The sequence below is a fragment of the Sesamum indicum genome, linkage group LG8 (assembly GCF_000512975.1).
Source record: "Sesamum indicum cultivar Zhongzhi No. 13 linkage group LG8, S_indicum_v1.0, whole genome shotgun sequence".
NCBI classification, from domain to species: Eukaryota; Viridiplantae; Streptophyta; class Magnoliopsida; order Lamiales; family Pedaliaceae; genus Sesamum; species Sesamum indicum.
In genome coordinates, this window is record NC_026152.1 from 8,235,434 (window position 1) to 8,262,558 (window position 27,125).

At 34.3% G+C, this 27,125-nt stretch overlaps 4 protein-coding genes across 8 annotated transcripts in view; 2 read left to right on the forward strand and 2 right to left on the reverse strand.

The window, feature by feature from the left end:
- Positions 1-2,406, forward strand: part of LOC105167924 (trafficking protein particle complex subunit 13) — a 5,683-nt gene extending 3,277 nt beyond the window's left edge. Inside the window, exons 8-12 of the mRNA XM_011087804.2 lie at positions 246-320; positions 815-931; positions 1,232-1,276; positions 1,526-1,624; positions 1,983-2,406. Of these exons, the coding sequence (XP_011086106.1) occupies positions 246-320; positions 815-931; positions 1,232-1,276; positions 1,526-1,624; positions 1,983-2,003 (357 nt within the window). The 3' untranslated portion in view covers positions 2,004-2,406. The remainder of the gene's footprint in view (positions 1-245; positions 321-814; positions 932-1,231; positions 1,277-1,525; positions 1,625-1,982) is intronic.
- On the reverse strand, positions 3,293-4,905 carry LOC105167926 (stem-specific protein TSJT1-like). Its single transcript, XM_011087805.2, has 4 exons — positions 4,538-4,905; positions 4,089-4,329; positions 3,795-3,915; positions 3,293-3,714 (listed from the first exon to the last, which is right to left on the reverse strand). Exons 1-4 carry the CDS (start codon positions 4,747-4,749, stop codon positions 3,530-3,532), a joined length of 759 nt encoding a protein of 252 aa, XP_011086107.1. The 5' UTR covers positions 4,750-4,905; the 3' UTR covers positions 3,293-3,529.
- Positions 5,691-14,177, reverse strand: LOC105167927 (splicing factor U2af large subunit B-like). Of its 5 annotated transcripts, XM_011087806.2 has the most exons (18): positions 13,989-14,177; positions 12,658-12,815; positions 12,334-12,453; positions 11,889-11,950; positions 11,213-11,286; positions 11,054-11,107; positions 10,917-10,976; positions 10,601-10,661; positions 10,395-10,507; positions 9,548-9,663; positions 8,657-8,755; positions 8,447-8,522; positions 8,069-8,157; positions 7,352-7,415; positions 7,161-7,259; positions 6,981-7,062; positions 6,628-6,695; positions 5,691-6,074 (listed from the first exon to the last, which is right to left on the reverse strand). In XM_011087806.2, exons 1-18 carry the CDS (start codon positions 14,070-14,072, stop codon positions 5,937-5,939), a joined length of 1,617 nt encoding a protein of 538 aa, XP_011086108.1. In that variant the 5' UTR covers positions 14,073-14,177; the 3' UTR covers positions 5,691-5,936. The 5 variants fall into 5 exon arrangements, with proteins under 5 accessions (XP_011086108.1, XP_020551901.1, XP_011086109.1 ...); XM_020696242.1 differs by lacking the exons at positions 12,658-12,815; positions 13,989-14,177 and adding an exon at positions 11,469-11,673 and having other exon boundaries at positions 11,889-12,033; XM_011087807.2 differs by lacking the exons at positions 12,658-12,815; positions 13,989-14,177 and adding an exon at positions 11,469-11,673 and having other exon boundaries at positions 12,334-12,413.
- Positions 26,610-27,121, forward strand: LOC110012421 (the record flags this gene model as incomplete). The annotated part of the gene is made up of 1 exon (XM_020696017.1): positions 26,610-27,121. A coding segment is annotated over exon 1 (417 nt), but the record flags the coding sequence as incomplete, so codon positions are not given.

The following is a 27,125-nucleotide window of genomic DNA, read 5'->3' on the forward strand; positions in this document are numbered from 1 at the left end:
TTGTACTCCACAATGTGGTTAGCATTAATTGATCTCGCTGCTGACATCTGAAGAACTGGCCCATAGGGAAAAGTCTGCATGACAGAAATTTTGTATAATTGTTGTTTAGTTAGGATATTATTATCTTAGTTATCTTTTTCTTTTTGTTATTGAATTGATGATTCTATTCTATTCAATAGCCAACATGATTAACCAGATATTTATGTTACCTCATTAGATTCTTATTAATATGCATTCCCTTGCAGCCCATTACTCGTAAGGAGATTGAGTTGGATGCTGTGGAGATACCACCTTCCATTATCTTGGACAAACCTTTCTTGGTAAATTGCAAACTCACTAAGAAACTGTATTGGATGATTTCAATTTCCTTTATTGATCAATGGTCCAATCATTCTCTAAAGGAAAAATTCCAGTTTGTTATCCAAATTTTCTCACCACAGCATCATTCTTAGATGTGACTTAATTATGTCGAAAGTTGCTTCATTTACTAATAGCATGATTAACTTTTACTTACAAAGATGCTGAAGCTTGAAGTTCTCCTTTTATTTTCCATCAATTTTAGTGGATTTTCCACTTTTCTGTTATCCTATTACGTAGTCCTCAAGGCAATCTCCCCAAACTGGCATACACATTGGAGTAGCCTGTCTAATGCTTTATTGGTTATGGAAGCATGCCTGTGATATCAAGCAGATGAATTCAGGTTTAAATGACCATAACTTATATCACGGAACCAAAATCACGGAATATGTATTTGTCATTGTTGTACTCATAACTTATGAGCACTAAATATTGACATTTTCTAACCATTCTACAGGTAAGCTTTCAACTCATAAATTTGACTGAGCGAGTCTTAGGGCCCTTTGAAGTATGGTTATCGGAAAGTGATTTGCTTAATGAGAAGGCTGTAATGGTCAATGGTCTTCAAACCATGGTGAGCCTTCTAAAATTTCTGTCACCTCTTCCCTAGTTCTATGTTACTAGAAGTTTGTATTAAGCTCCTTACTGCTGAGGATACAATCAATTCTATAAATGACAATGGTATATACATTCAAATAGTAAGTCATAGTTTTGACATGATTATTAATCATTGGCATGGTTACACAGATGTCTTCCAGATTTTGAGCTGCATCTATGTGGAACATTGAGACTTTGAATATCCTGTGCTTATATCTTAAAATTTTTAAACATATGAAAATGTTATATTTTACTGATTTGCCATCCTCTCATACAGACTCTTGGAGAGGCACAAGCATTTAGCTCCTTGAAGTTTCAGCTGGTAATTTAATTGACCATCTTTAATAACTGTATATAGACTTGTATTAAGAATTTGTTTATTTGAAACTGATGTCAATTAACTGTCAGCTGTTTCGTATTCTGTCTACATATATTAATTGATCATTCTAAGTTTATTCCAACCCTCAGACTTGTGATTTAAGTGGCATATGAATGATTTCTTTAGCGCTACCTGGTATTTGGTTGCTTTTCAATTTTCTCTCTCTGATCTTTGTGCATTTTTCACACGCAGAACTTGATTGCTACTAAGCATGGTATTCAGAAGATCAGTGGCATTACAGTCTTTGACACAGTAGAGAAGAAAACTTACAACTCGCTTTTAGAGCTAGAGGTTAGTTGGTTTTGATCTACTTGCCAAAGAAAATGTTTAATGATATTTACCTGGACTTAACAGACATGCCTTCCCAGTTGGATCATTTCCTCGCCATGTTAATTGAATATTCTAGACATGTTGAAACTGATGAGGTGAGTCATAATAATGATGAATTAACAGGTATTTTCATTTGAACTAGTACAAGTGCGAGTGCATTTGTTGTTAAAAGGAACTTCAGAATGACGTTAGTATATTTATGTAATATATCCAGAATTTGCTTTACCACCAAACTTCCATTCAAATACTGTGGTGTTTTTCGTTTTTCTTTGTCCTTTTATTACGTAATGGTGGACTCTTACTCTTGGGCAATCTGCAGATATATGTGGACTCACAGTGATTGATTGGCTGGAACGTTGTTGCTTTGAAGAAGCTGATCGCCGTACCATATTTTGGGTCTGGTTAAAGAGAGCTTATTGCATATCAAAAGGAGCAAAATGCAGCAACGATTTCCGACAACCCTCAGCCCTGATTCAAAACAGTTCAAGGATGGTACAGGCGCCTTCCTCTGCATCTGGCCTTCTTTCCTAGCTTTAGCAATGACATTTTTTTTTTCTTTTTTTTGTGTATTTTGGGATTTTTTGCTTGCCTTGTATGCGAAATGGAAACAGTAACAGTTATACGCTGGAATAGATGAAAACAGGCATTAAATCTTCTGTGCCAGATGTTAAAATTGTAATTTTATGGAGGCCTTGATGAATAGTCGAGAAGATTATTGCACCCAATATAAATGATATTTTTCTTTCTGTTTTTCAATATTGTTAAGTTTTTGTTTCATATCAAAGACCCCTGTTACATGCACGCGGGTATTCACCACTCATCCTATGACCATCTTCCATTCAACTAAATATATACCATCATAATTTTCCAATCATCGAATTTTAAGTCGCCATGAAACAACGAGTCTCCCTAAGTTACAATATGAATACTTTCATTTGAAAAATTATAAATAATTTCTCATATTTGATGAAACTATATAATTTTTGAATAGAAATATGAAGTTGTTCTTAATCTTAGTTTACCATAAGGTATTTTGATTAGTTCACCACAAAAATGGATAAAAATCTAATGAAAATTAACGAAATTGACTAATTATTAGATGAATGATAAAATAAAAGGTTTTTGATAATTTTCGAAGCAATGAAAGGGTATTCGTAATTGTGCTAAATCCTATGGAGGTTGTTGCAATTTATTCTAATGATAACTGGTGCTCAATGATCAAAATAGCATCAGCAAATTTGGCTCTTCTCTCAAATCTAAGGGTGAAAACTAAATTAAACTATTCAATTGAAATCGAGTGATAAAAGCTAGTTTGAATTTGATTTCAAAACTTGAGCGGTTGTTTTTGTTCGATAAGCTTTCAAGATGAACTCGAACTCAATTCGATTAGTCCAAAATATTAGACTAATCGAGTTCGACTCATGTTTGGTCCAATTAAAAATCATTTGAACTTGATTAGAGCAATAATTAAATCAAAATTAAACGCAAGTTTTCAAGCTCGATATTAATTCAAATAAGCTTGAATAATGATATGTTCGACTCGATTCGACCACTAATCATAAATTGTTGTAGTAATTTCAGGTTAATTATGGTTCACATATAGACTCTGCAGCTGTGGAACTTCCAATATAAAGACTAAGCAATAACGCAACCAGATTATGGGAAGTCTTAAAAGCACCGTTTTCTTCAACTACAAAGCCCAAACACCTCTTAGATCACATTTACATACTGAGGAAGACAAAAAAACGGGTCAATAAACAACATAACATAAAATAAACTCAGAACCAAATCATGAAAACAGATCGGCAACCAAAAGAAAGATCGTTCGTTGTGTCAATGGCTGTAAGGTTAACGGAGGGCGGTATGCTAACCCCAGGTTGCCCAGTTAGCTGCACTGCCGACCCGGGGCATGCTGTTAACCTTAGAATAGGCATCCACTGCAAAAGAAGCTCCACACATTGCCCCCTCACTATCAACTCTAGGCATGGCTTTCATCTTGTTCTTCGGATGCTCAAAGCTCATTAGTCCTCCTTCACTGTGGTACATGCACCCTGCAAAAGATATTTCCAATCAGATTCGGTTCAACTAGGTTCGACCCCCTTTTGCTGTTAATACTAGATTAGCATAATACCAGCAGGGAATGGAGCAAATGACTTTCTACAGCTTGCTTTAATGAGGTCTACATTGTCTGATATCATAACAGAGCCATCAGCTGCTATGCCCCAGAACAGATTCACTGCTTTATCTGCACCCTGCAAATGATTTTCAGGCAAATATGGTTCATCATTTACTGCAAACGACTGAAAAACAACTGCATCCACCCCCTTAAGTTTGAGCATATCATGGAAAAAACCATTGGTTTTAAAATTCAGACCACATCCCCTTTGTTGATATTAGGCATTTCTTGATAATGAATTGGACTTACAATGGCTGCAAAAACAGCTCCAGCCTTGTGATCATAGATCACGAACCCGAAGCTGCCATCGAGCTCTTTAAGAAGGCGATGGGCCGGGATAGGGCTTCTGTCCCGGAGGGTGCGATAGGCTTCAATCACAAACATGGCCTCATTGCTTCCCTTCGAAAGCCCATATTGCTTGTTGAGGGTGTACAAGTTGTTCAAACTCCCCAAGAAAATGCAGTACACATCATTTACACTGCAGAACAACCTGCAAAGTCCATAATCTTGGATCAATATCCAGTCCCAAAACGTGTACATGGCAATGAAAGCTAAACAGGTTAACTTGGACATTTTTCTTCTCATTTGTGTATATGATCTACACTAAACACGTTATACCCAGATCAAGAAGGAAAATGCAAGAAAAAGCACTAATGATTTCAGGAAATCGTGTGTGTGTGTGATGTTTACAAGATTACCTCTGGTGTGACTCGAGTGAGCGTTGAGGTGGGGCGTAGGCCAAGAACCCCTTGTTTGCAAATCCAAGAGAGAAGCCATTGGTGGGATTTGAAGCTAAGAAATCCTCCAAAGTCTGCTCTGGACTCTTGGCGCTCATAGAAGCCTGTTCTGAGGCAGGGCTATGCAATTCTTTTGGTGGATTCATCACACCATTCTTGAATACACCCAACATTTTTCTCACACTTGTTTTTCTCTCCTTTTTTGTTCCTTTTCTCTCTTCCCAACAACAAAAAAACTTCAAACAAGTAACAGCAGCGACTGAGTGCAACCAAATGAATGTAATTACAAAATCAAGCGAAAAATGTTGCAACGGATAAGAAATTTTGAGATAGAAGTGGAGCATTTATAGGGGAGTAGTAGGATACAAAAGTAGGTGGCAACGTTATCCAGAAGGTTTTTCTAAGATTATTATCCACCGTGTACAAAAGTCTTGTATTTTATCATATCTTCTTATCTCAAAAGTTTATTAAAGTCTACGAACGAGTACTTTATTGTTTAGCTGTTTTAAACTAAAAGAAAAGACTTTCTTGCATTGAGAAGGAATACTTTTGCGCTGAAATAGGAAACAGTCACAATCCTTATCCACAACCATAGTGACAATTACTCTAATCCGACTCAGCAGATTCCCCGTGTCGCTCCGATTCATTGAAAATTTCCTGATTTCCTTTTGTTAAGATCATATGTTAGTCCATGAATGTAATCCCATCGCTTCTACCTCACTACCAAGAAACTCCTTTAAGTTTATAATTATTAAAATAAATTATAAAAGAATTGTTTTTTAAGATTTTCAAATCCTGAAATACCGATACAACACCAAGAGAGAGATTTCTTGTTATATTACGTTCGAGACTTGGCAGGGATCAATAAGAGTCGTTGATCAATAGGGTTGATGGTTTACTGTCAATTGCGTTGCTGATACACTTCCGGTCAATTATTAGACAGCTCTTCTTCTTTTTGTGACAAGTACTTGTTTATATTACTACATTATCGAATAAAACATATGAAAGGAGAATGGAGAGGAGAGGTCCGAGATCAGGGTTTGAGGCTACTACTGCGCTCCACAGCCCACGAATTTCCTTACCATACAATAATTGGGATAGTAAATTCACATAGTGAACCAACACTTGGAAATCTCTATTTATACCAGCACCAAACATAAAAGGCCATTCTCTTATGAAGTGTTCAAGATGGATCTTGAGGTGGTTTACTCTACAATCTATACAGAGACTCAGATTACGCATAAAACTACTTGTCATTAACATTTAGCACAATTGCCGAGCAATTGTCATTAACATTTAGCACAATTGCCGAGCAATCTACATTTGACGTAAGATTGAATTGAGGACAGATATATACAGATCAGGCAGCATAGTTCCCACCATAATATTTATCTTCTGGATAATAAAATGGCATCACGGCATTGCCTCCAAATTTCCTGCCACTAAGTGCAGACTTTGCCTTGGTACAACCAGCAGCATCAGCGTACTCGAGGAAGACCTGCAATTGTTTCATCTATCAATTTTCCCAAGGTAAATGAGAGAATTTATTTTCCAGCTCACCAGAGATTCAATATCACAGTCCCATTGGCTATCTAGTTTCAGGTTTTTGTTCTTTGCTACCTGAATGCAATTCTTTGATAATTTTGGTCACACTTCCAGGAAAAAGTAACAATATGCCCATTATTTACCAAATCAATACTTGATAATTGACCTGAACTCAAACCCACCATTTTCCAGTCCGATCTCTGTTCTATATTACAGACTGGTTGGACAAAGCATGGTCATATATTTGCCAAACAGAACAGCATCAACCCAAGGAAAAAGAAGGAAAAGAGTAGCACAATGGCTACGCATCTGATAGAATACTTCAAAAAATTTTCAAGTCCCATTTTTATCTCCAGATTAATTAGTACGTGCTTCATTTATTACTCTTAATAGAGAGAAAGTTCTTGTATCCTCATTCTATAACTTTGTTAGGCAAACCTAGTTCAGCACATAGCAGTTACCATGTTAAAAAGCACCGCTCATGGTAGCAAACAAGAATACCATACCTTTCCAATACCTTCAATCTGGGTAGCATTTGGACTAGGACGAGGTATGACAACACTGATCAACTCTCCTGCAAATTCAGAAAGAGCAAACTTAGCGCTTCCATTTTTTCATGAGCATAACATCATTTGAGTATCTAGGACCACAAGGGAAAGAAGAAAGAAGGCAACAGATTTACAAACAGCAAGTTGACGTTTCCTCATTATTTATAGGTGTCTTGCACCAAAAGTTTCCAGGCAGACAGGTACAATAAACAATTCTAAGAATCTATTCTTTTCCTCAAATTTCAGAAGTCAAAGAGAATAAGAGAAAGAATGTATGGCGAGCTAATAGTAAATCACTAAATTGTACGCACCAAACTTCTGGCATTCTTCCCTCATATCTTCAAGTATTTCTTCATATTCTCCATCATCCATCAATTCATCAACAGTAACAACCTTGATGAAGCAGAACCAAAATTATTTAAACAAGCTCACCTAGGAGCTCTTTTTCCAAGATATCACACGAGGGGTAAAAAAGGTGAAATTGGAAGTACCTCAGTCAAGCACAAAATTTTGGTAGGAATTTCCACATTTACTACAGACTCAATTCCTCCACCTGGAAGATTCGTCACTCCAGCTCCCAAAGCCATTTTCTTGAACACAAAGAACCCATTAGCCAACCTCCAAAATCAGCTAAAAGCTCAAAAGAATAATAAAGAAATAGTAAGAAGGCATGAATCTCAACCTGCATTGCTATATGTTGCTGTGCCTGAGCTAGTATATATTCCTGCTCCGTTTTCAACTGTCCACTGTATAAGAGACAATGCAGCAGGTCAGAGCATCTGGACTTAAATGTCAATTCAAAAAAGCAAAGAGATAAAATCAACATTTATCTTGTTATACCACTCCATGATTTGCAATGCCAAACTGGTCTTACGTGCAATCACGACGCACAAATGATCAATCTATTTTATTTAATTTTTTGTTGTTATTATTGTTGGGGGGTGAGGCTGGGGTTGGGTGCAATAATCAACCATTACTAGCAATTACTACAGGTTGTGAAACAAGCCATTGATTCTGCAGAATCAGCTGGGGATCTCCTGAAATCATAAGTATGCACTTATATATCTTGAGACAACCATAACCTTCTAAACGCAAATAACTCTTCAATAGCCAAAAGCAGGACAAGAATGTTGCTAGCTAACAAAAAGAGCTAAAAAAGGCATAAAAAACAGAACCAGCTACCCCTTCAACTTTTTCATGACAACGCTAGGTTAATGCTAATGACAGTTAAAGTCATCAAGAGATGTCAACATTCCTATCCAACAACAAAAACCCCAACTAGAGTACCCACCGTAGACTTTAGTATCCAAAGAGTTCAAAGAAAATTTTACAAAGCAGCTTGAAATACAAAGACTGTCATTTCTGCTCAATGGAGGGCATTTAGTCAAAGAAGTTTCACCTAATGGTGGCACGCCGGACAGTAAGCGTTTTATCTCCCACTTTTAAGCCATTCAGAGCAGCACAAGCAATATCCGTGACGGATGGATCCTGAGTCAAGCCAACCATTTAACCCTTCAACATTACATAGTTGTAATATAAGCTTATAAGCAGTTCTAAAGTCTACAACTTAGGAAGTTAGACTCCTAGATAGAAATTATGAACATGAACATCTAACCATGGTACGTGCAAGTAAATAGATGCAGATGAGATCATGCAGAAACTCAGAGAAAGAAATAGGTTGCAAAAGAACAATCACCGTCAGATCAAATCAATTTCTACAAAACAAATGATATAGATGACCAAGCACAAGAGGTGTTACAGCGCCAGCTATGCATACCTTATAAATGCAGAAACCATATCCTTTAGAGTTTCCTGTATCTCTATCTTTCACAAGGTCAAACCCGCGCAGAGGACTGCAATTGATTATGTTGAAGATCAAATATTGATTCAGAGATAGGATGTTTATCACAAGAACTAGCTTCAAAGTGAAATTCCAAAAAGCTGAGATCATTCAACATTGTGATAAAATGCATTAGGCATATTATACCCAAAACTCTCCAACAGTTCTTTTATCTGAGCTTCAGAAAAGTAGTAGGGCACTCCACCAAGAAATATACGATCAGCTCCCTCAACTTCACCAGTCATGCTATCAGTAAAACACACGTTAGAAGTAATTCTATTGAAATACATTATTGAACACTCAATGCAATAACAAGCTAAAACTGATGGAATGGGATTATAACAGAATAACAATAAATCATGACACAGTTAAAATTGCAATTTTAAAAAATATGCAATCCAAATCAACCGAGATGTTCGGACCCTTCATCCCTTATAGCCATCATCAAACCAGCTGAAGATTAGAAATTCATCACTAGCTTCATTGCAGCAGAGGTTACAAGCAGCACAAGTATAAAGCACAATTGTGCAGAACATACTCTGGTGCTAGAGTTTACTTCTTCATCCAATAGTTAAAAGTTCTCCTCTCAATTGTCAGGGGAAAGACAACAACATTGTTGTCAACGAAAGGTAAGCCAGAATACAACAGCAACCACTCCAAACAAAATTGATTCTGGGATCTGCATCTCATAATAGTTTTGAGAACAATACTTGAATTAGTATACATGATTCTCCGGGAATAGCCAGCTATCTTCCGTATATTAAAGTCAAATACAGTGCAATGCAGCTATGATATGCATTATTGCAGGGCCCACACCGCTGCTTAGAGGTTGATGTTTAAGTTAAACAAATATTCTCTCTATAAATTTTATTTTTTTATTATGTTCACACCATTTCATATCCCTCTGTATCAAGTTTGACTAGAATCAACCTGTGTGAAGTTAGTAAGCTGCAACATATAATAAACAACCAGCACCCAGCCAGGACACAAGGACTGCTAAGTCAACAACGAAATAGAAGAGTCAGAATGGCCACTTACCCGGGTGTAAGTCCAGCAGCGCCTAAGTTAAGGTAAGGACTAGGTTGGCTGGGCCCAAGTGGTGCTGCAAGGGAAGGATTATAGTCTGTAGGCCTTCGAACCCTCACAGAGACACCCTAGTATAATTAAAGAAAAATGATGAGAAATGAGAAATACTTGGAGCTCAGATTTTCACAGGGACGTCTTCACATTATGCCTGTCCCTAGTTGAATAAGTGCACTTTCATTTGCAAAGATAGATCATAGAACAGAAAAAGGAGAAGTTAAATGCAGCAGTTCACAAAACACTACTGCATGCAAGGCCTTTAAACCTCTGAGTGAAATTGTGTTTTGGAATATACATCTAGATCCTGTAGTTCAACATTCAGCAATATCCAAATTTAACTGAAAGTATTATTATTCTGGCTTCTGGAACAGATTTGTCATAGCTAAACAAATCGACCAAGCACCAATCTTGTAAAGAAAATAAGTGGGAATAAATCCTGAACCATCTCAAAATGGAGATAATTATGCCCTGTTATTATTTTCTTCAACTTTCAGACAAAATTCAATAATCTAACCCATGTTTCAATTATTCTTTTGGATGTAGTACAAAGTCTTCTAAAAAAGGGCACCAGAGATTTTTGCTTGCAAGTAGAGGAAAAAATTCTCTGGTCCATGCTGCTACTTTCAGCTTCAAAAGATCATGACTTAGTTGTTATCTGTTTTTGTTGAAGAGGAAGAAGTCATTATTTTGTCAAAAAATGTAACAATCTGAAATCTGAAACCTAACAGATCAAATATGCAATTGGCGGGAAGATAAAGTACGCTGGGTGATAAGATGGATAAAAGAGGGAAGTTCAGTGTACCTCAAAAACAATTCCGTCAAGTGCCATTGCGTTACTTGCCTCTTCCACGGTTCTCATCTCCACAAATGCAAACTTCTTTTCATGATTGATGTACACATTCACTACAGCATCACCTGAATATGAGAACATTTTAGTCATGCTTAGTGGAACAGGAAAAAAAGCTCTTATGCACATCATTTGTCTTTAAACGTAATAAAACCACGGACCAGGACCGGCAGAATTTCCACCAATTGCATTCATAACATGGCTGAAGAACCTGGAGATTGTCTGGCATCACAAAATAAATCAAAAAATTCATTAAGGACACCTGTAACAACATACAAAGCACAAAGTAACCCAGCAAACAGGTTGGTAAACACGATCACAAGCCACAAAAATAGAGGGGGAAACAGTAGAAGCAACATGTTTGCATGTATTTATCTTTAATGGCTAACCCTGACCAATGATGCAAGAGAAGTAAATACAGTTAGATATTTCAACAAAACATAATTTCACTATGAGGAGCATGGAAGAGAAAAAGACCTGCTCATTAGCCAGTGGAGGAAGGCCACCAACATACACTCTGCGTGCATGCCTTGTAGCCTGTGAAAGCAACCATACGAAAGTTTTACTTAGGAGGACAAGATAATAAAGGATAATATTGAGTATCACCAAGTTACCTGTTGAGTCATAGCTTGAATTGGAAATAATGAAACGGAAGCCAACTGGTTAACCTAACAACAAACACTGCATGTCTTAAGAATGATGATAAAAGCAAACACATGAATCAGAGAAAAGATAATGAAAATCAATAAACAACATCCACTAGTGTGATGTACCTGAGTCTCGGAAGTAAGCATGCTTGGCAGCACTCCAGAGATTGCTTGAACCATGGGGACTCCAGACAGTTGCTCTACATGATTAAAGATAATGGAAAACATGATTTAAACCACAATGTCGAATACAGAAATAAAAACCTGCTGCCACAGCGCAAATGAAATTTAGCAGCATGTCTATAAGCTTGAACATTACAGACAAGATAGAAGTAACTGCTTAAGGGATTAGATTGAAGATATAAAGAAACCCTATTCTTACCTAGGGTTGAATACCACTCAGATTCTATAATATGACATAATTTTCACCACTGCAGATCTGGCTTACAGTTCAAGTCTACCAAATAACAATAGTTGCAGTTGAAGATGAAAAGATCCTGCTACTGGAGCATCGATTCCTTGTTGGCATATATTCTACATCCCCCACATCCATGAGAAGCATGGCAGGACATGAAGCCCAATATTGCCTTCTTAACGTAATGGTGACCAAAAAACAAACAAGAAACCACACACAACAGCCAACAACATAATGATGCTTTTAGTACAATACTCAAGCTATGAACAAAGAAAATGTAAAACCAAAATATTCATATGCCATATATAGTAGAAAAAAACCAGAGAGCAATTCAAACAGAAGTTTCAACCTGGGCTTTTGAAATAATAGAAAAGATTACATGCTTACCTGAAGAATCTGGCAAAGCAGCTCCAATAGGTGGGGCCACATCAAATCCACTTGTCCGCTTGCTGTTGAAAAGATATATTCATGATGATTAACACAGTCAAATCACACAATCATGGTTCGTCCATGAATTTGTGCGATAGCGCAACTGCATTGCATAGATAACGACAGGAAAAGATAAATAACAGAATCATGATGTTTCAACATGAACTTGGTGGAACAACACCACTGGCGATGCACAGCTAGGGTAACCCAGAAAAGATATATCATAACAGGGCCTTAACAGTAAACAGAACTGAGATCACAGCAATAACTTGTCCAGGCAGTAAATAGTAACATCACTGGAACATGCTCTACTTAAAACTTCAAGAATAAAAGAGAAAACAACTACAGACAATGGTCAATAAAATAAATACAGCTTATAAATTGTTAAGTGAAGCTACTGAACCTCTTCCCAGGAGGTGGTGAATTTGACATAGACGTAACCTCCCCATGAGATTTATCATCTGATCGGCTGGGTGACCTGTGTTTATACTGTTTTTCTCTATGTCCATCATGCTTATATTGCCTGTACATCAGCCATCACACACAGCATAAGAACATGCTAAAGTTCCTTGAGCTAAGCATATCACTGAGAAGATAATCATCTCCAACAACTAGTTAAAGAGAATGAAGAAAGGGCCACATTACCCAATCACGTGGCTATTCATTTTACTGATATTGCTACAAGCAAAAAGAGAAAATTCCGAAAAGTAAATAATTGTGAGACAACCTGCTAAATTCCTGGTTCCGTCTGCTGCCATAATCATCATTTTGGTTCCTTCCTGCATAATGTCTCATAGATGTCCGATCCTGATATCGATGTTTCTCCCCATTCTGATTCCACTCATTTCTCTTGAATCGGTTGTCATCTGAACCATGAGATTTATGCTGCAGGATCAAGATTATGAGTCATTCACTTGGCACAGCACACAACATTCATGTTACATCCGGTGCTTTATGCACCGGATGTATGACATTCACATTCCTCTCATTTTCAAAAAATAGCATATATGTCAAATCATTTAGCTATTCAATATATTAAACATTCAGTGTAGCATCTTAAAAGAGCAGGGGGAAACATCATCCATTTACTGACCGAGAATATGGACCTCTTAATTTATGAAATTTATTATAATGCCCACCTCTTACACCAGCTCATGAGCTATACCCTCTGCTTTACATTCAATAGAAGCTCATTCAAAATCAAAAGCCCCACGTGTTATTCTGACCTTTTTCCTTCTATCTAACAAAGTCACTATAATCATTTAGCTATTCGATATATTAAACATTCAGTGTAGCATCTTAAAAGAGCAGGGGGAAACATCATCCATTTACTGACCGAGAATATGGACCTCTTAATTTATGAAATTTATTATAATGCCCACCTCTTACACCAGCTCATGAGCTATACCCTCTGCTTTACATTCAATAGAAGCTCATTCAAAATCAAAAGCCCCACGTGTTATTCTGCCCTTTTTCCTTCTATCTAACAAAGTCACTATAATCATTAATCTTCATTCGAATTAGTATGCGAAATTACATCTCTTTCACAAATATCTAAGAAATTGCTTTTAGTGCAGGGGGCAATTTTGCAGTCGGTACAGCATATCAAAGTAGGCGAACGGATATTTGTTTTTCCTTTTGGGTATTTAGAAATACGGATGCCAAACTCCAAGCCCCTGAAAAAAATACTCAGGAGTCAGGACAGTACAGCATGTAATAATACATGGAGAGCAGTCCAAACTGATTCACAGTGAGGTTTCTTCAAACTAAATTCTGCACCAGAAAGCATCTTACACTTGGTTGGTTAAAAATTATTCAAGGTGTGATGCAACTATTCATGTATGCCATCCATATTGGCGTATAATTTTATACTCTTGGAATATATAATCTGCCAGAAACCACGAGCTACTGTGTAAAAGAGATAAATCTTTTTCTCTTGATACAATCGTTGGGTGCATAATCAAATGAAAATCACAGTTAACAAACTTCACTTGAAATTAATATGTAGCAATTGCTGATAATATATAAAATCTTGTAGGGGTCAACAAATTAGAAGACCTTGTGATGACGGGAGCGTCGATCTGCCAACGAATCGTAAGGCGACGATCTCCTGCGATCGTCTTCACCACTGGAACGAGGCATCGAGAAGCCCTAATTCCTTGCTATAAACTCGAACCCTAGTCACCGATTTTACACCCGAGTAACGGTAGTGAAACGAGCTTAAATTTAAGTGCAATTGCAGTTTACGAAGTGTATGCAAGCAGCACCAACTCCAGTTGATATTGATATTGAATTATTATTCTGGGCCTACATGATTGGGCTAGAAGGCCCATTTTTTCTCCCTAGGCCCAATTCTTACCTCCCCAACATTTTAATCTATCTAATCTTGATATAATTTTGTAAAAAAATATTTAATTTTAATTATTAAAAAATACTTATCTAAGCTAATATATTTTCACATTGATTACTATAAATCCTTAACCCTATGATTTCTTGCAGTATTTTTATTTAATTATGAATTTTCTTCATAAAATATTAAGCGGGTTTTTTATATATAAAATACGAAAGCCGTATCTTTTTTTACCTCCGATTGCAAATATCTCCAAAAGGTATTTTTGTGAATTCAAACCTTTGGATTATACCTCAGGTGACAAATAGTGGCTATCAAATTCCGAGCCCAGCCATAAAATATTTAATATAGAAATATATATCGAAACGATTTTATTTTCGTCTTTCGAAACTTGTCCTGTAATATAACCTTCCACTTCCAATTAATCAACGCACTTCAACATTTTGCTTGCAAAAGTTATTTTACACACAAATATCATTTAATTATATGATAAAAAATGAAAATTTCATTGTTTTTTACCTATATGTAACTAAAAATATGAAATTTCATTATATGTAATTAGTTAAAACAATTATTTTATGATATTGTTCTAATGTTTAAGTAGATTCAAGAGCAAAAGAATAATAATCAATTCCAAATATTGAATCCGAATCCAATTTCAAATCAACATATGAGTTTTAGGAGAATTAGATCAAAAACCATAATCTAGTACCTTAGTTACTACTTACATGAAACAAGCCTCATAAATCTATTATTAGGGCCAATAAACAAAGAAGAATTGCTACTTTGTTACAAATTTGGAGTGATGATTAGGGAAGATTCACAAAAATCTAACCATGGATGCATAATTCTAAGTACCAACTTACTTATTTCTTGGTTGCCTTTGTGCTATAAATTGGAACATAACTCATCATGAAATTCATCCACAACTTATATAAATTTCTTGATTCTTGCAATGGCTTCGCATACTTGTGCTCTTTTCATTTTCTTACTTCTCATCTTTGCTGTTCTCTTTGTTCCTCATCAATGTAAGTTCTCGTTTCAATTTTTTAATATAAGGTTGATATTTCAAGTTTTTGGTATATCATAACTATACGACATCTATTCATCACGAATTTTTAGTTTGTAATTTTAGAGAATTTTCTATAACAATAGCCCGTTTATAATACTTCTTTCGTTTTCTCATTGTTTTCTGTATGGCAGCAAGTGTGGAAGAGGAGAAACAAGTGGTCTTGTGCAAACTTTCGCGTTGCTATTCCATAGGGGGCGACGACTGTTGGTGTTGCATACTGAACGAACGCTGTTATTTCGACGAGAAGAAATGCAAAGAAAAATGTCCATTCCATCAACAACCCCAAAAAACTGTACCCTAACTTTATGTTATTATGGTCAATATTTGTATTGAACGTGCTTATAAAAGTACCAAATAATATCTGTGGTATTTTACAATGATTTCAGATAATGATATTATGGTATGGATCTTGGGTCATAACATATCAAGTACAATTTTAATTCTTGAATCACACTTTCACTATTGATATATCAACATTCTTTCTTGATTTTCGCAAACTCCAAGCCCCTGAAAAAAAATTTCAGGGGTCAGGACATAAGAATTCTTACTGAATTGTGCACCAAAAAGCATCTTGCACTTGCTTGGCTAAAATTTATTCAAGATCCAATGCAATTTTTTGTGTATATCATTTCAATCCACGTATAATTTGGGTAATAACATTTATACCCCTGATTTATGTTTTTTTATTAAAAACTATCAATATTTTTAGAAAAAATTAAGCATATATTTATTAGAAACATTAAAATCATCACATAATTCACCCCTACTTTTAGAAAATTAATTGCATTTGAAATCCATTTCAAATCCTCCAATGATAAAGTTGCTACGGGTTTGAGATTATAGATTTATAGAGGTCATGGAGTGTGATCTTAGTCTAATAAATGCATTATTATGAAATAGTCCTCCCAATATATTTAACTATTTATAGAGGCTCATATGTTATAATTCGTACATATCATGTGTCGGCGAGGCAACGATTGGATAAGCTATGGATCCACAATTGATAAGGCGGGTCATTGTTTCCTCTTATTAGATAGGGCAAATCACAATGGCCCCCCCACATAAAAAATAATAATAATAATAATGGGCTCCCCAAAAATTTGTCATGATTATAAATATCTCATTTTTGTTTGAAAAATTACAAATGTCCTCCTGAAATTACAAACACCCTAACAAATATTCCCTTATGTAATGAAAATGAGTGAGAATTTTATAATTTAAAAAGACCTTATAAATTGCACCAACAGGCCCCGTAAAGTATGGGGATAATTACAATCCACTCATATGAGATTTGGTGTAATTACATGTAGACCCCATATGATTTAAAAAATTATATCTAATACCCTCAAATTTGCTTTCATATAATAAATACGTCATTCCTTTAATAAAAAACCACTGAATTTATTAATATTAATAAAAGAACTAAATTAAAATTGATATTTACCCTCGATTGACTTATCGCGTACTTATTTCAAGTTAAACAAATTTTTTATGATTAAACTACTCTTATAACGGTGAAAATATACATTGTACATGCACTAACGTGTGAAGATGTATAAGCATAATTTGATCATACAAAGATTTATTTAACCTGTAATAAATCAGTTCTAAATCAATCAAGGGTAAATATGTATTTTGATTCGATTCTTTTGTTAATATCATTAAATTCGATGAATTTTAACAAATATAGTGATATATTTGTTAAATAGAAGCAAACCTCATGATTACTAAATATAACGTTTCAAACCATAGAAAAAAAAAGTGTAATTCTCCCTAAAATATATTATTAGGCCCTATAAATCAATAATATCAATACTAAGAGTTATTGCATCGATATAAAAAATCAGTGATAGAGATTCACAAATTTTAACTATCGACAACTTGAATAACTCGTCTCTATTGTTTACCATCTCCGGCAGGGGAGATTTCAACATACTTCTCGGGAAGCCAACACTTTAGCTACACTTATTTAGAGCATATTAGATAGAAGTTTATAGCACACTATATTCCTACTTCGCTTGAGTTTGTTTTTATATTAGAATTTGGAAGATGGCCTAGTGAGACACAACCTTATGATCCCTACAAACTAGCCTAACAAGACCTTAATTTAATATCCCAATCAGTTGTACATAAATTTTATTATGTTGTTAAAAATATACTATTAGGCCCTATAAATCAAGGATGCCAACTTTAATAGATACTGCTTTGATACAAAAATTTAGTGATAATTATGAAGTAAAGATTCACAAATTTTAACTATGGACAATTTTAATAACCACATCTTGCTCATTTCTTGATTGTTTCTGTGTTATAAATTGGAATTTAGAACAGCCCAATAGATCATGCATATGAATTTCATCCACAACTTATAAAATTCTTCATTCTTGCAATGGCTACTGCCCGTTTCATTTTCTTATTTCTCATCATTGCTGCTCTCTTCGTTCCTCATGAATGTAAGTTCCCATTTCAAAATTTTAACTTTTTATGCCACATATATCATAACTACGTGACGATATTTAGTTATCATGATTTTTTTTTAAATTTGTAACTTTAGAGAATTTTTAATAACAATGGTCGGTCGGGAATACTTCTTTTATTTTTTCATTGTCTTTGTATGACAGCAAGTGTGGAGGGGGGCAAACAAACGACCTTGTGTAAGCTTTCGCATTGCTATGTCATAGGAGGCGACGACTGTTGGTGTTGCATACTGAACGAGCGATGTTATCTCGATTTGAAGAAATGTAAAGAGAAATGTCCATACACTCAACAATATCCTACAAAACCCCTATCCTGATTTCATTTCATTATTGTCAAGGCTTGTACGGTACGTGCTTATAAAAGCACCAAATAATGAATGTGATTCTACAGTGGCTTAAAGTAATGACAATATGGTATGAATCTTGAGTCGTCATGGCATATAAATTGCGGTTTTAAGACTTAGATTTATAGTCTTGTCCAAATATAGCTCTCCATGCTGCATTATCTTAGACAACGTACTCGAAATCCTCTTCGCCCAATTTTGAATCCATTCCAATTTCTTGAATCTATGAGATTTATGGTACATGATAAAAAATATGAGTTATTGACTCGACAAGACAACAATATTCATTCTAATGGGATAGACTCATTGTTAGACGGATACTTAAAAAAAAAAAAATATTTTGTAAATTCTCAAACAACGAGAATGTATTGTAATTATGTTAAATCTCAAGAGAGGTGGTTGTAATTTATCTAAAAATAAATGAAAAACATATTAAAACTGTGACGATGAAGGGGTAAAAATTTAGATGAACTCACTACAAGAAAACAAAATATTAGAGACAAAAAATAGAGATGGAAATTATTTTCATAAATTATTAACTAATTTTAAAGCAGAAGCATATCTAGCCACGGATATATTATTCCACTGAAATAACATTGAGATAAAAAATTTCCATCCCTAAAATTATAAAATTTTAATATAGAGACAGATAAGCTACAAATTATCTGATACTTAATTTTCGTTTTATTGTTTGAACAGAAAATTTTCGCCTCTGAAGCTGAAATTATGAAAATAATGAATACAATATTTAAGTATTATCTCTTAGAGTAAATTACAACGACCTCCATTGAGATTTGACATAATTACGAATATCCTCTCGTTCTTTCAAAAATTATCAATACCTTTCCTAATTTTAACAGCCGTTTAGCCCAACCCATTAGGTTTTCATCCATCTTTTATGGCGAACTGAGCAAAATATCCTTGTGGATTAAAAATTTTAATTTTTTTTTACTTTTTTTATGAATAGTGGATAATTTTTTTATAATTTTTAAAATTTTTCATCGATCCTGTATGATTTTTTTTAAAAAAATAAAAGAATACAGTAAAGGCAAAGTTGACAATTTTCATACCTGGCATCCAAGGATTCATCAAACATCAGGAAGTATTTGTAATTTTTCAAATAATAAAAAAAAAAATATTCGTAATTGTACCAAAACTCAAGAAAGGTGGTTATAATTTACACTATATCTTATTATATTAAAACGTTAGTTATTTTCAAGATCTGATGCAACATTTCATGTACGCCATCTTTGTCGGGTGGATAATTTCATATCCGGGTAGGATATAATTTGCCGAAAATTATAAGTTACATTACTGTCTAAAAGATACAAATCTTTTCTCTCGACGCTATTTATGTTAGGTGCATAATAAAATCAAAATCAAAATCACAATTGATAAAATTGACTTTTTTGGCAACACAATCTCCTACTTCCAAATAATCAATGCACTTCGACGTTCGTTTTGCAAAAATCATTTACATGTTCATTAAATTTGTTTGCATTGACAAAAAGTTAGAATGAAAGTCTATATTTACCAACGATTGATCTATTACTGATTTATTGCAGATCAAATAATTTTTTTAGGAATAAGCTACAATTATAATAGTTAAGATGTACCTTCTCACATGCATTAATGCGTGAAGTGTATGGGGTTAATTTGATTATAAAAAGATTTGTTTGACATGCAATAAGTTAGTGGAAAATCCAAAGACCCCCTTGTGATATTGGGAATGTTCGAAAAAACACCTAAGAAAAACATAAAAAATCAATTACACCCCCTGTGATATGAAAGAAAAATTCAAAAAACCCTCTGAGACCAGGTTGATCAGGGAGCTGTGTGGGTCATTGTTTATAACATAAGGGTGATTTTTTATATTTAAATTTTCACAGAATTTCTTTTTTCATATTTTTCTATATCGCAGGGGGTCAAAATGAATTTAACTCAATAAATTAGCAATAAGTTAATTGGGGGTAGATATAGATTTTTTTTTTTTGTTAATATCAGCAATCGGTGAATTTTGACTAACGGAATGACTTATTTGTTAGATGGAAGCAAACTCCAAGAGTGTTGTATGTAATTTTCCAAATCACATGGGATCTACGTGTACTAAACCTTAGGAGAAAAAAGTGTAATTATCCCTACCATTTAATTATACAACACCAACTTCTGAATTTATTTGAATGTAAATTCGAAATTTGATCATATAACAATGAGTGAGAAATTCAAAAATTTAAAAAGATGACCTTAACTTTTTAACAAATTAGTCTCATAAAAATATATTATTTAGCCCGATAAATAAAGAAAGACAACATTAAGTTTAGTGAGGATTATGAATCAGAGATTTTTTATCTTAAGTATGGGCAATTCTGATGAGCACATTTTGCCCAATTTTTTGTTGCCTCTCTGCTATAAATTGGAAAACCTCAACTCATCAATCATTTGAAATTCATACACAACTCTTCAGATCTTGCAATGGCTTCGCATACTTGTGCCCTTTCCATTTTCTTATTTCTTACCGTTGCTGCTCTCTTCGTTCCTCATGAATGTAAGTTCTTATTTCAAATTTTTATTTTTCTTAATTATAAGATTGATATTTTAAATTTATCGTATATCATAATAATAGTCGATAATAAATTCTTTTTGTTTTTTCATTGTCTTTGTATGACAGCAAGTGCGGAAGGGAAGAAACAAGTGACCTTGTGCAAGTTCAAAACGATGTGTTTTCCAGTAGAGGGTGACGCCTGTTGGTGCTGCATACTGAACGATGTGTGTTATCGCAATGAGAGTAGTTGCAAACTAAAATGTCCACTCTCTCAACATACCACAAAAACTCTATTCTGAGTTCATTTAGGCTACATTTGGGTCGATGAATTTGAAATTATAGATTTCAAATCCTTAATAATAAGGATTTATTTGGATCAATTTAGATTCAAAGAAGTTGAAATACTTCAACTTTATTTGTTGAATTTTGATGAATTTTAAATTTTTTTGACATGGAATCATTTATAAAATTATTATTTTTAAATACTTTTTACAAATTCAAATCCATGAATACAGATATAGTCTGTATGAATTATTGTCTAGGCTTGTATTGTACGTGCTTATAGAAGCACCAAATACAGTGCCCCAAAGTAATGAGCATATGGTATATGAATATCGAGTCACGACATATCAAGTGTGGTTTTAACTCCTGAAGCGCCCTTCTATCTATTATCTATTAATTATCTATTGTATTAGATTTATTTAATTTCGACTGATTGGTGAACTCTTAGAATTTTGATTCTTTTAATTGAAAAAATTCTTTAATGGGTAGGTGAGTGTTTATGGTCAATATTAAAGAATAGTTTCCTTCATTTTCAAACTTCAGCTTTCTATAGCATGCTTGAAAAATTAGAAAGTTGCACAAATAACAACTACAAAATCCCATTAACTATCAATAGGGGAAACTTATATCGTACACTCAGTGTATATATCTTTCGAATTTTAGCATAGACATACTTAATGTCGGCAAATTCAACAACAATGGAGTTAGCTTTGAATTATACCCCTTGAGTCAAACTTCAATTATCACACACACGATGTTGACTTTAGAATATGATCATGGGAGGTGGGAGAGTTAATAGCCTTACGCTTTGATCATGATTCTTGTAAGGTCTTTATGATTAGTCCAAACTATAGCTATGGACCATGACAACTCTCACTTAAGTGAGCTCTATAAAAATATGTGTGATCCCATACCTAGAAAAAAGTCCCGCATTTGATTTCATTACGAGTCAAAACCCAATTTACCTATTACATTTTTTTTTATAGCAATTCACTTTAAAAATGAGAATGAGGCATTTTATGTACACACTCTCCTTAAATAATTTGCTATATTGATCATACTTTTTTTTAATTGAAGCGATAAATTATTATTAATGAAAATAACTCGATTAATATAAGATAAGTAAAATTAAACTCTGACCAATAATGTAAGATGATTAAATCTAAATAACACCTACTATGCTGTAGGACAATATCTCATGCATTGACCGAAGTTCAAGCTCACAACCTCTAAAGTTATGGGAACTTTGCCAATTAAACTAGCCACTAGCTAGGCCTCATTTGTGTATTGAATACATGTTACGAGTTGTTTTTAGTTGCTTGCATACCCTTTATCAGGAGACAAGTTCGGAGCCCTTCACATATTGGAATAGAGGGATTTAGTAGGCTGTAAGAAAATGACGAAGATACCATTTAATTAATACAGCCTATAGAACTTATCTCGTCTCTATTGTTTACCATCTCCGACAGTGGAGATTTCAACATACTTATCGGGAAGCCAACATTTTAACTATACTTGCGCTAGAGCATATTAGATGGAAGATTATAATACACTATTTATCTACATCGCTTGAGTTTATTTTTATATTAAAATTTGGAAGACAACCCAGTGAGACACAACCTTATGATCCCTACAAACTAGCCCAACATCACTTCCAAATGCTGTCGGAACACGTACGAGTCCATCAAAATTTAACCCTCCATAGCAATCCGTCAATCCATTCGGGGTTGAGATGGATAATCCAGATGTGTTTTACCTCCAATCATAAGTAGTTTCATTATCATGTTTTGTCTTATTTTTGTAACACAATCTCCTACTTCCAAATAATGAATGCACTACTATGTTTGTTTAGCAAAAATCATTCACATATAAATATCATTTAATTCTATGGCAATAACATTCCAATCATTTGTACATAAATTTGAATGTGAATGGGAAAATCTATAATTTAAAAAGACCTTAATTTACACCAACATTAATAGATACTGCTTTGATACAAAAATTTAGTAATAATTATGAAGCAAAGATTCACAAATTTTAACTGTGGACAATTCCAACACGCAAATCTTGCTCGTTTCTTGATTGTCTCTGTGTTATAAATTAAAATTTGGAACAGCCCAACAGATCATGCATATCAACTTCATCCACACCTTATAAATTTCTTCATTCTTGCAATGGCTACTGCCCGTTTCATTTTCTTATTTCTCACCGTTGCTGCTCTCTTCGTTCCTCATGAATGTAGGTTCCCATTTCAAAATTTGAACTTTTTACTATAAGATTGATATCCCAAATTTCACACATATCATAACTATGCGGCGATATTTGGTTATCATGAATTTTAAGTTATAACTTTAGAGAATTTTTAATAACAGTGAACGGTCACGATTACTTCATTTGTTTTTTCATTGTCTTTGTATGTCAGCAAGTGTGGAAGGGGAGAAACAAGTGAACTTGTGCCAGTTCAACGCGACGTGCTTTGCCAAAGGCAACAAATTCTGTTGGTGTTGCATAGTGAACGATGCGTGTTATCATTATGAGTACTTGTGCAAAGAAAAATGCCCACTCTCTCGACAACCCACACATACTCTATTCTGAGCTCGTTATATTATATTTGAATCATATTTTTATTTATTTGAATTTATTCAGATCATTCTAATCAAAAGATCTGAAGTACTTCAACTTTATTTTTAAATTATATCTGGTTGGATATTAATGGATTTTAAATTCTACTTATATCTATTTGAAATGCTTTTTTTAAATACTTTCCTCAATTCCAAATTCATCATCTACCCTATAATATACGTGTGTATAAAAATATTAAATATATTAAAATAATAAAAATACAGTATATACATCAATCTCGCAATATCATGACATATCAAATGTAAATTTTAATTTTCGAAACACGCTTTCACTATTTATATATCGACATCACCAACGTGTCAAACGCAGGATTCCTGTTTTATCCAGTTTGTTGACTTCCACCACCGTCCATCAGATATCCCTACTCTATGGTGGTTATATATTACAGCATTGACAAGCAACTGATCATCATCATAATCCCGAATGTGGGCCTTTGATTTATAGCCTCATCCAAATCTAGTGCTCCACGCTGCATCAATCTAGTCTACGTACTCGAAATCATGGTCGTCCAATTCTGGTGATGAAATTAAAATCCATGGATTATGTGGACCAATAGTATTTGTGCTGGTGTGAACAGATTGAAAGATGAAGAAGAAGACAAGAAGGCAGGAAAGGCAAAGGACCTCTGAGGTGGTTTCCTAAATTTCCGCTGTAATAAAACTAATCCTAACTAACCTTAAAAATTGATGATGCCTCAAGTAGCTACGCGTGGACTCTTATAACTGCAAACAACTAACTAAACGTATTTTGCTTGCTTTTTCTGACCAAAAGGAAATCTTGGACGATGATAGCGACATTTGAAGTGTGTTAGCTAAGCCTGTTAAATTGTGGGTTAGAAGTTTCTCACTATTCTTCTTTGATTAGCTAACTTGGTTAAGTTTTCTATTTTTCTTTTTTCATTTTTTCGATTATAAAATAAAAAAAGTATAAGTAAACTTACGAACCGTAAAGAATGTTACGATAATACTATTGATCAAGATTCTTACCGCAAACTGTATACTGTTGTTAAAAATTAAAAATTTAATTACGTGAGAATCAATATAAACAAGGAAAGACGTATGTTTAATCTCATCAAATACCTTAATTAAATCTTAGTCCCTAAATTGTGGGGATAATCAATAAATATATAAGTGGGCCCATACAGTGATAAAGAAACCAATTTCATCCTATGCTTCCACACAAGTAGTTGGAAATTTAGAGGAAACTTTTCTCCTCAACAAATAATTATAGAATTAAAATGGTGGGACCGTAGGAGATCCGCCTCATACCTTCTTCACTCCATCGTCCAAAAATTATTATTTATGTAGTATATTCAGTTTTTTTGGTGGGGACAGGGGACATACTATTTTTCCTTGTACAGTTAGAAATAATCTCAGTTTCCACAAGAAAAGAGACACCCTTTTCAACTGCTAAATCAAAAGCGGAAAATTGTCGGCCGAGGGGTCCGGGCGCACGTGAGTCGCTCGTGCCTGATTCCCCCATTAATATTTTCCCATAAATTACAAGAAACAAGTCTTCTGATAGGGAAATAAATTGATTATAAATACGATATCAACTAATATCGATGGCCTCAATTTCAACATCAAACACAATTTTTAGCAAGTTTCCCATGAAATTAAGTGAAGGAGAATAGCAAGAGAAAAAAACACAAACTTTATTACCATAATACTAAAAAAAATAAATATGTAATACAATGCATTTCCATAAATTTGTAATCGTTTCAAGAATATAACTCACGTCCTATATATTCATTAAAGGATCGAAACTAGATTTATATTTCAAATCATACTGTATCTTTTATTCCATTTAATATATACACATCATATGTACAAAAGTTACTTCATTTATATTATTCAATGCAAGATTTTATACACGTCGCACGTATATATTACGTGGAGTAGAAGACACAGTATGATTCGAAATAAAAAATTCGTTCCGGTAAAAGATACAGCCCGCGTCTTATTATATTTATTTAATATTGAAGGGTGTGTAATTTATTTAAATTATTCATTCTATAATTTAATTTCATATTGTATAGATTTACTTTTTTATGAATAAATCTTAGGTAGTTCAACAAGGCGAATAAAAGGTATATCTTACCATTTTTTTATATAAGTCAGGTCAACAAAATAAAAAATATAAAAAAAAAAATCAAATATTGTGAAAGCAATTCAAATTTTCGTCCAAGTCGCTCTCTCCTTACATGGAAAAGTTGTACAAACAAATTATGTATAAATATTTCCCAAATTGACTGAATTTCTTGTAGAATTAAACAACCATGTACAAGTGTAAATTCAGTGCTCATTCTAATGTTGGATTAGGTTCGACAAATTCCGAGGTAATCAATTTTTCTTTTAATTTTAGCACATAAATAAATAAACATAGCTTTAACTTATAATCTTAATTAATTAAATTTAGGTTGACCCGCATGCGGGCCAACCCCTATTGACCGACTATTACGCCCAACGTCCGCACATCCAAGAAAATATCATATCAGATTCGACTCGATTAAATTTGAACTAATCATATAATAAGTGCAATATATTTTTTGCGTGATTGATATACAATTTAGAAAAAGTGATCAATCACATAACAAGTGTATCGCACTTGTTTTGTGATTGATTTGATTCGATAAAACTTGGTTCCGGCAAAATGTTTTTGAGAAATATCCCTTGGCTTTGTAATTTTTTTAGTCGAATTAGATCTGGTTAAATAAATTAATTGTATAATAAGTGTATCATATTTATTATGTGATTGATTCTTAAATTGCATACCAATTATATGACAAAAATGTATTATATTTATTATATAATTAATTTGACTAAATCGGGTTTGAATTAGAATTTTGCCTGACTTCCTCATCCAACCGCCCAGATTCGCTCTAGCCCACAACCGCTTTCCTCATATCTGAACTGGACCCTCCATTATAAATTTCCCTCCACCCTCGGAAAAATTCCATTCGTCTTCATTCCTTCACTCTTCGTCTATTCTTAGCTCCTCTCACACTCAACCCACACACTGAAAGGAATAAAGAAGAAAGCCAGACCCAAGATCGTAAATTTACATGGGCTCGATGAATACTTGGATTTTGTCCATCAAAGTGTTACTGATTTCAGCCGGAGCTTTAACCCTAGCCATGGGGATAAAATTCTCTGTCCCGGTAGCAGTGAAAGAAGTTCCAGTCATGTGGTCCGTCATTGTCTCCTGGCTGAAGCCTCCTTACTTGTACATACTCATTAACGGCATCATCATCACCATCGCCGCGTCCTCGCGCTTCCATCAAACTCAGACGGAGCCACCGGCGGTCCGATTTGATCATCAGCACTTGGCCGTTTCTGTCAGAGCTCTTCCGCCCCCGGATTTTGCTCCCGTGTCGGTTCATCCGAAAGTTATAAGTGCTGTGGAGGAACCGCAGGAGGAGGAGTCGGCGGCGGTTGTTGTGGTGTACGAGAGTGGAGATAGGATTGTGGAGTTGAAACCAATTG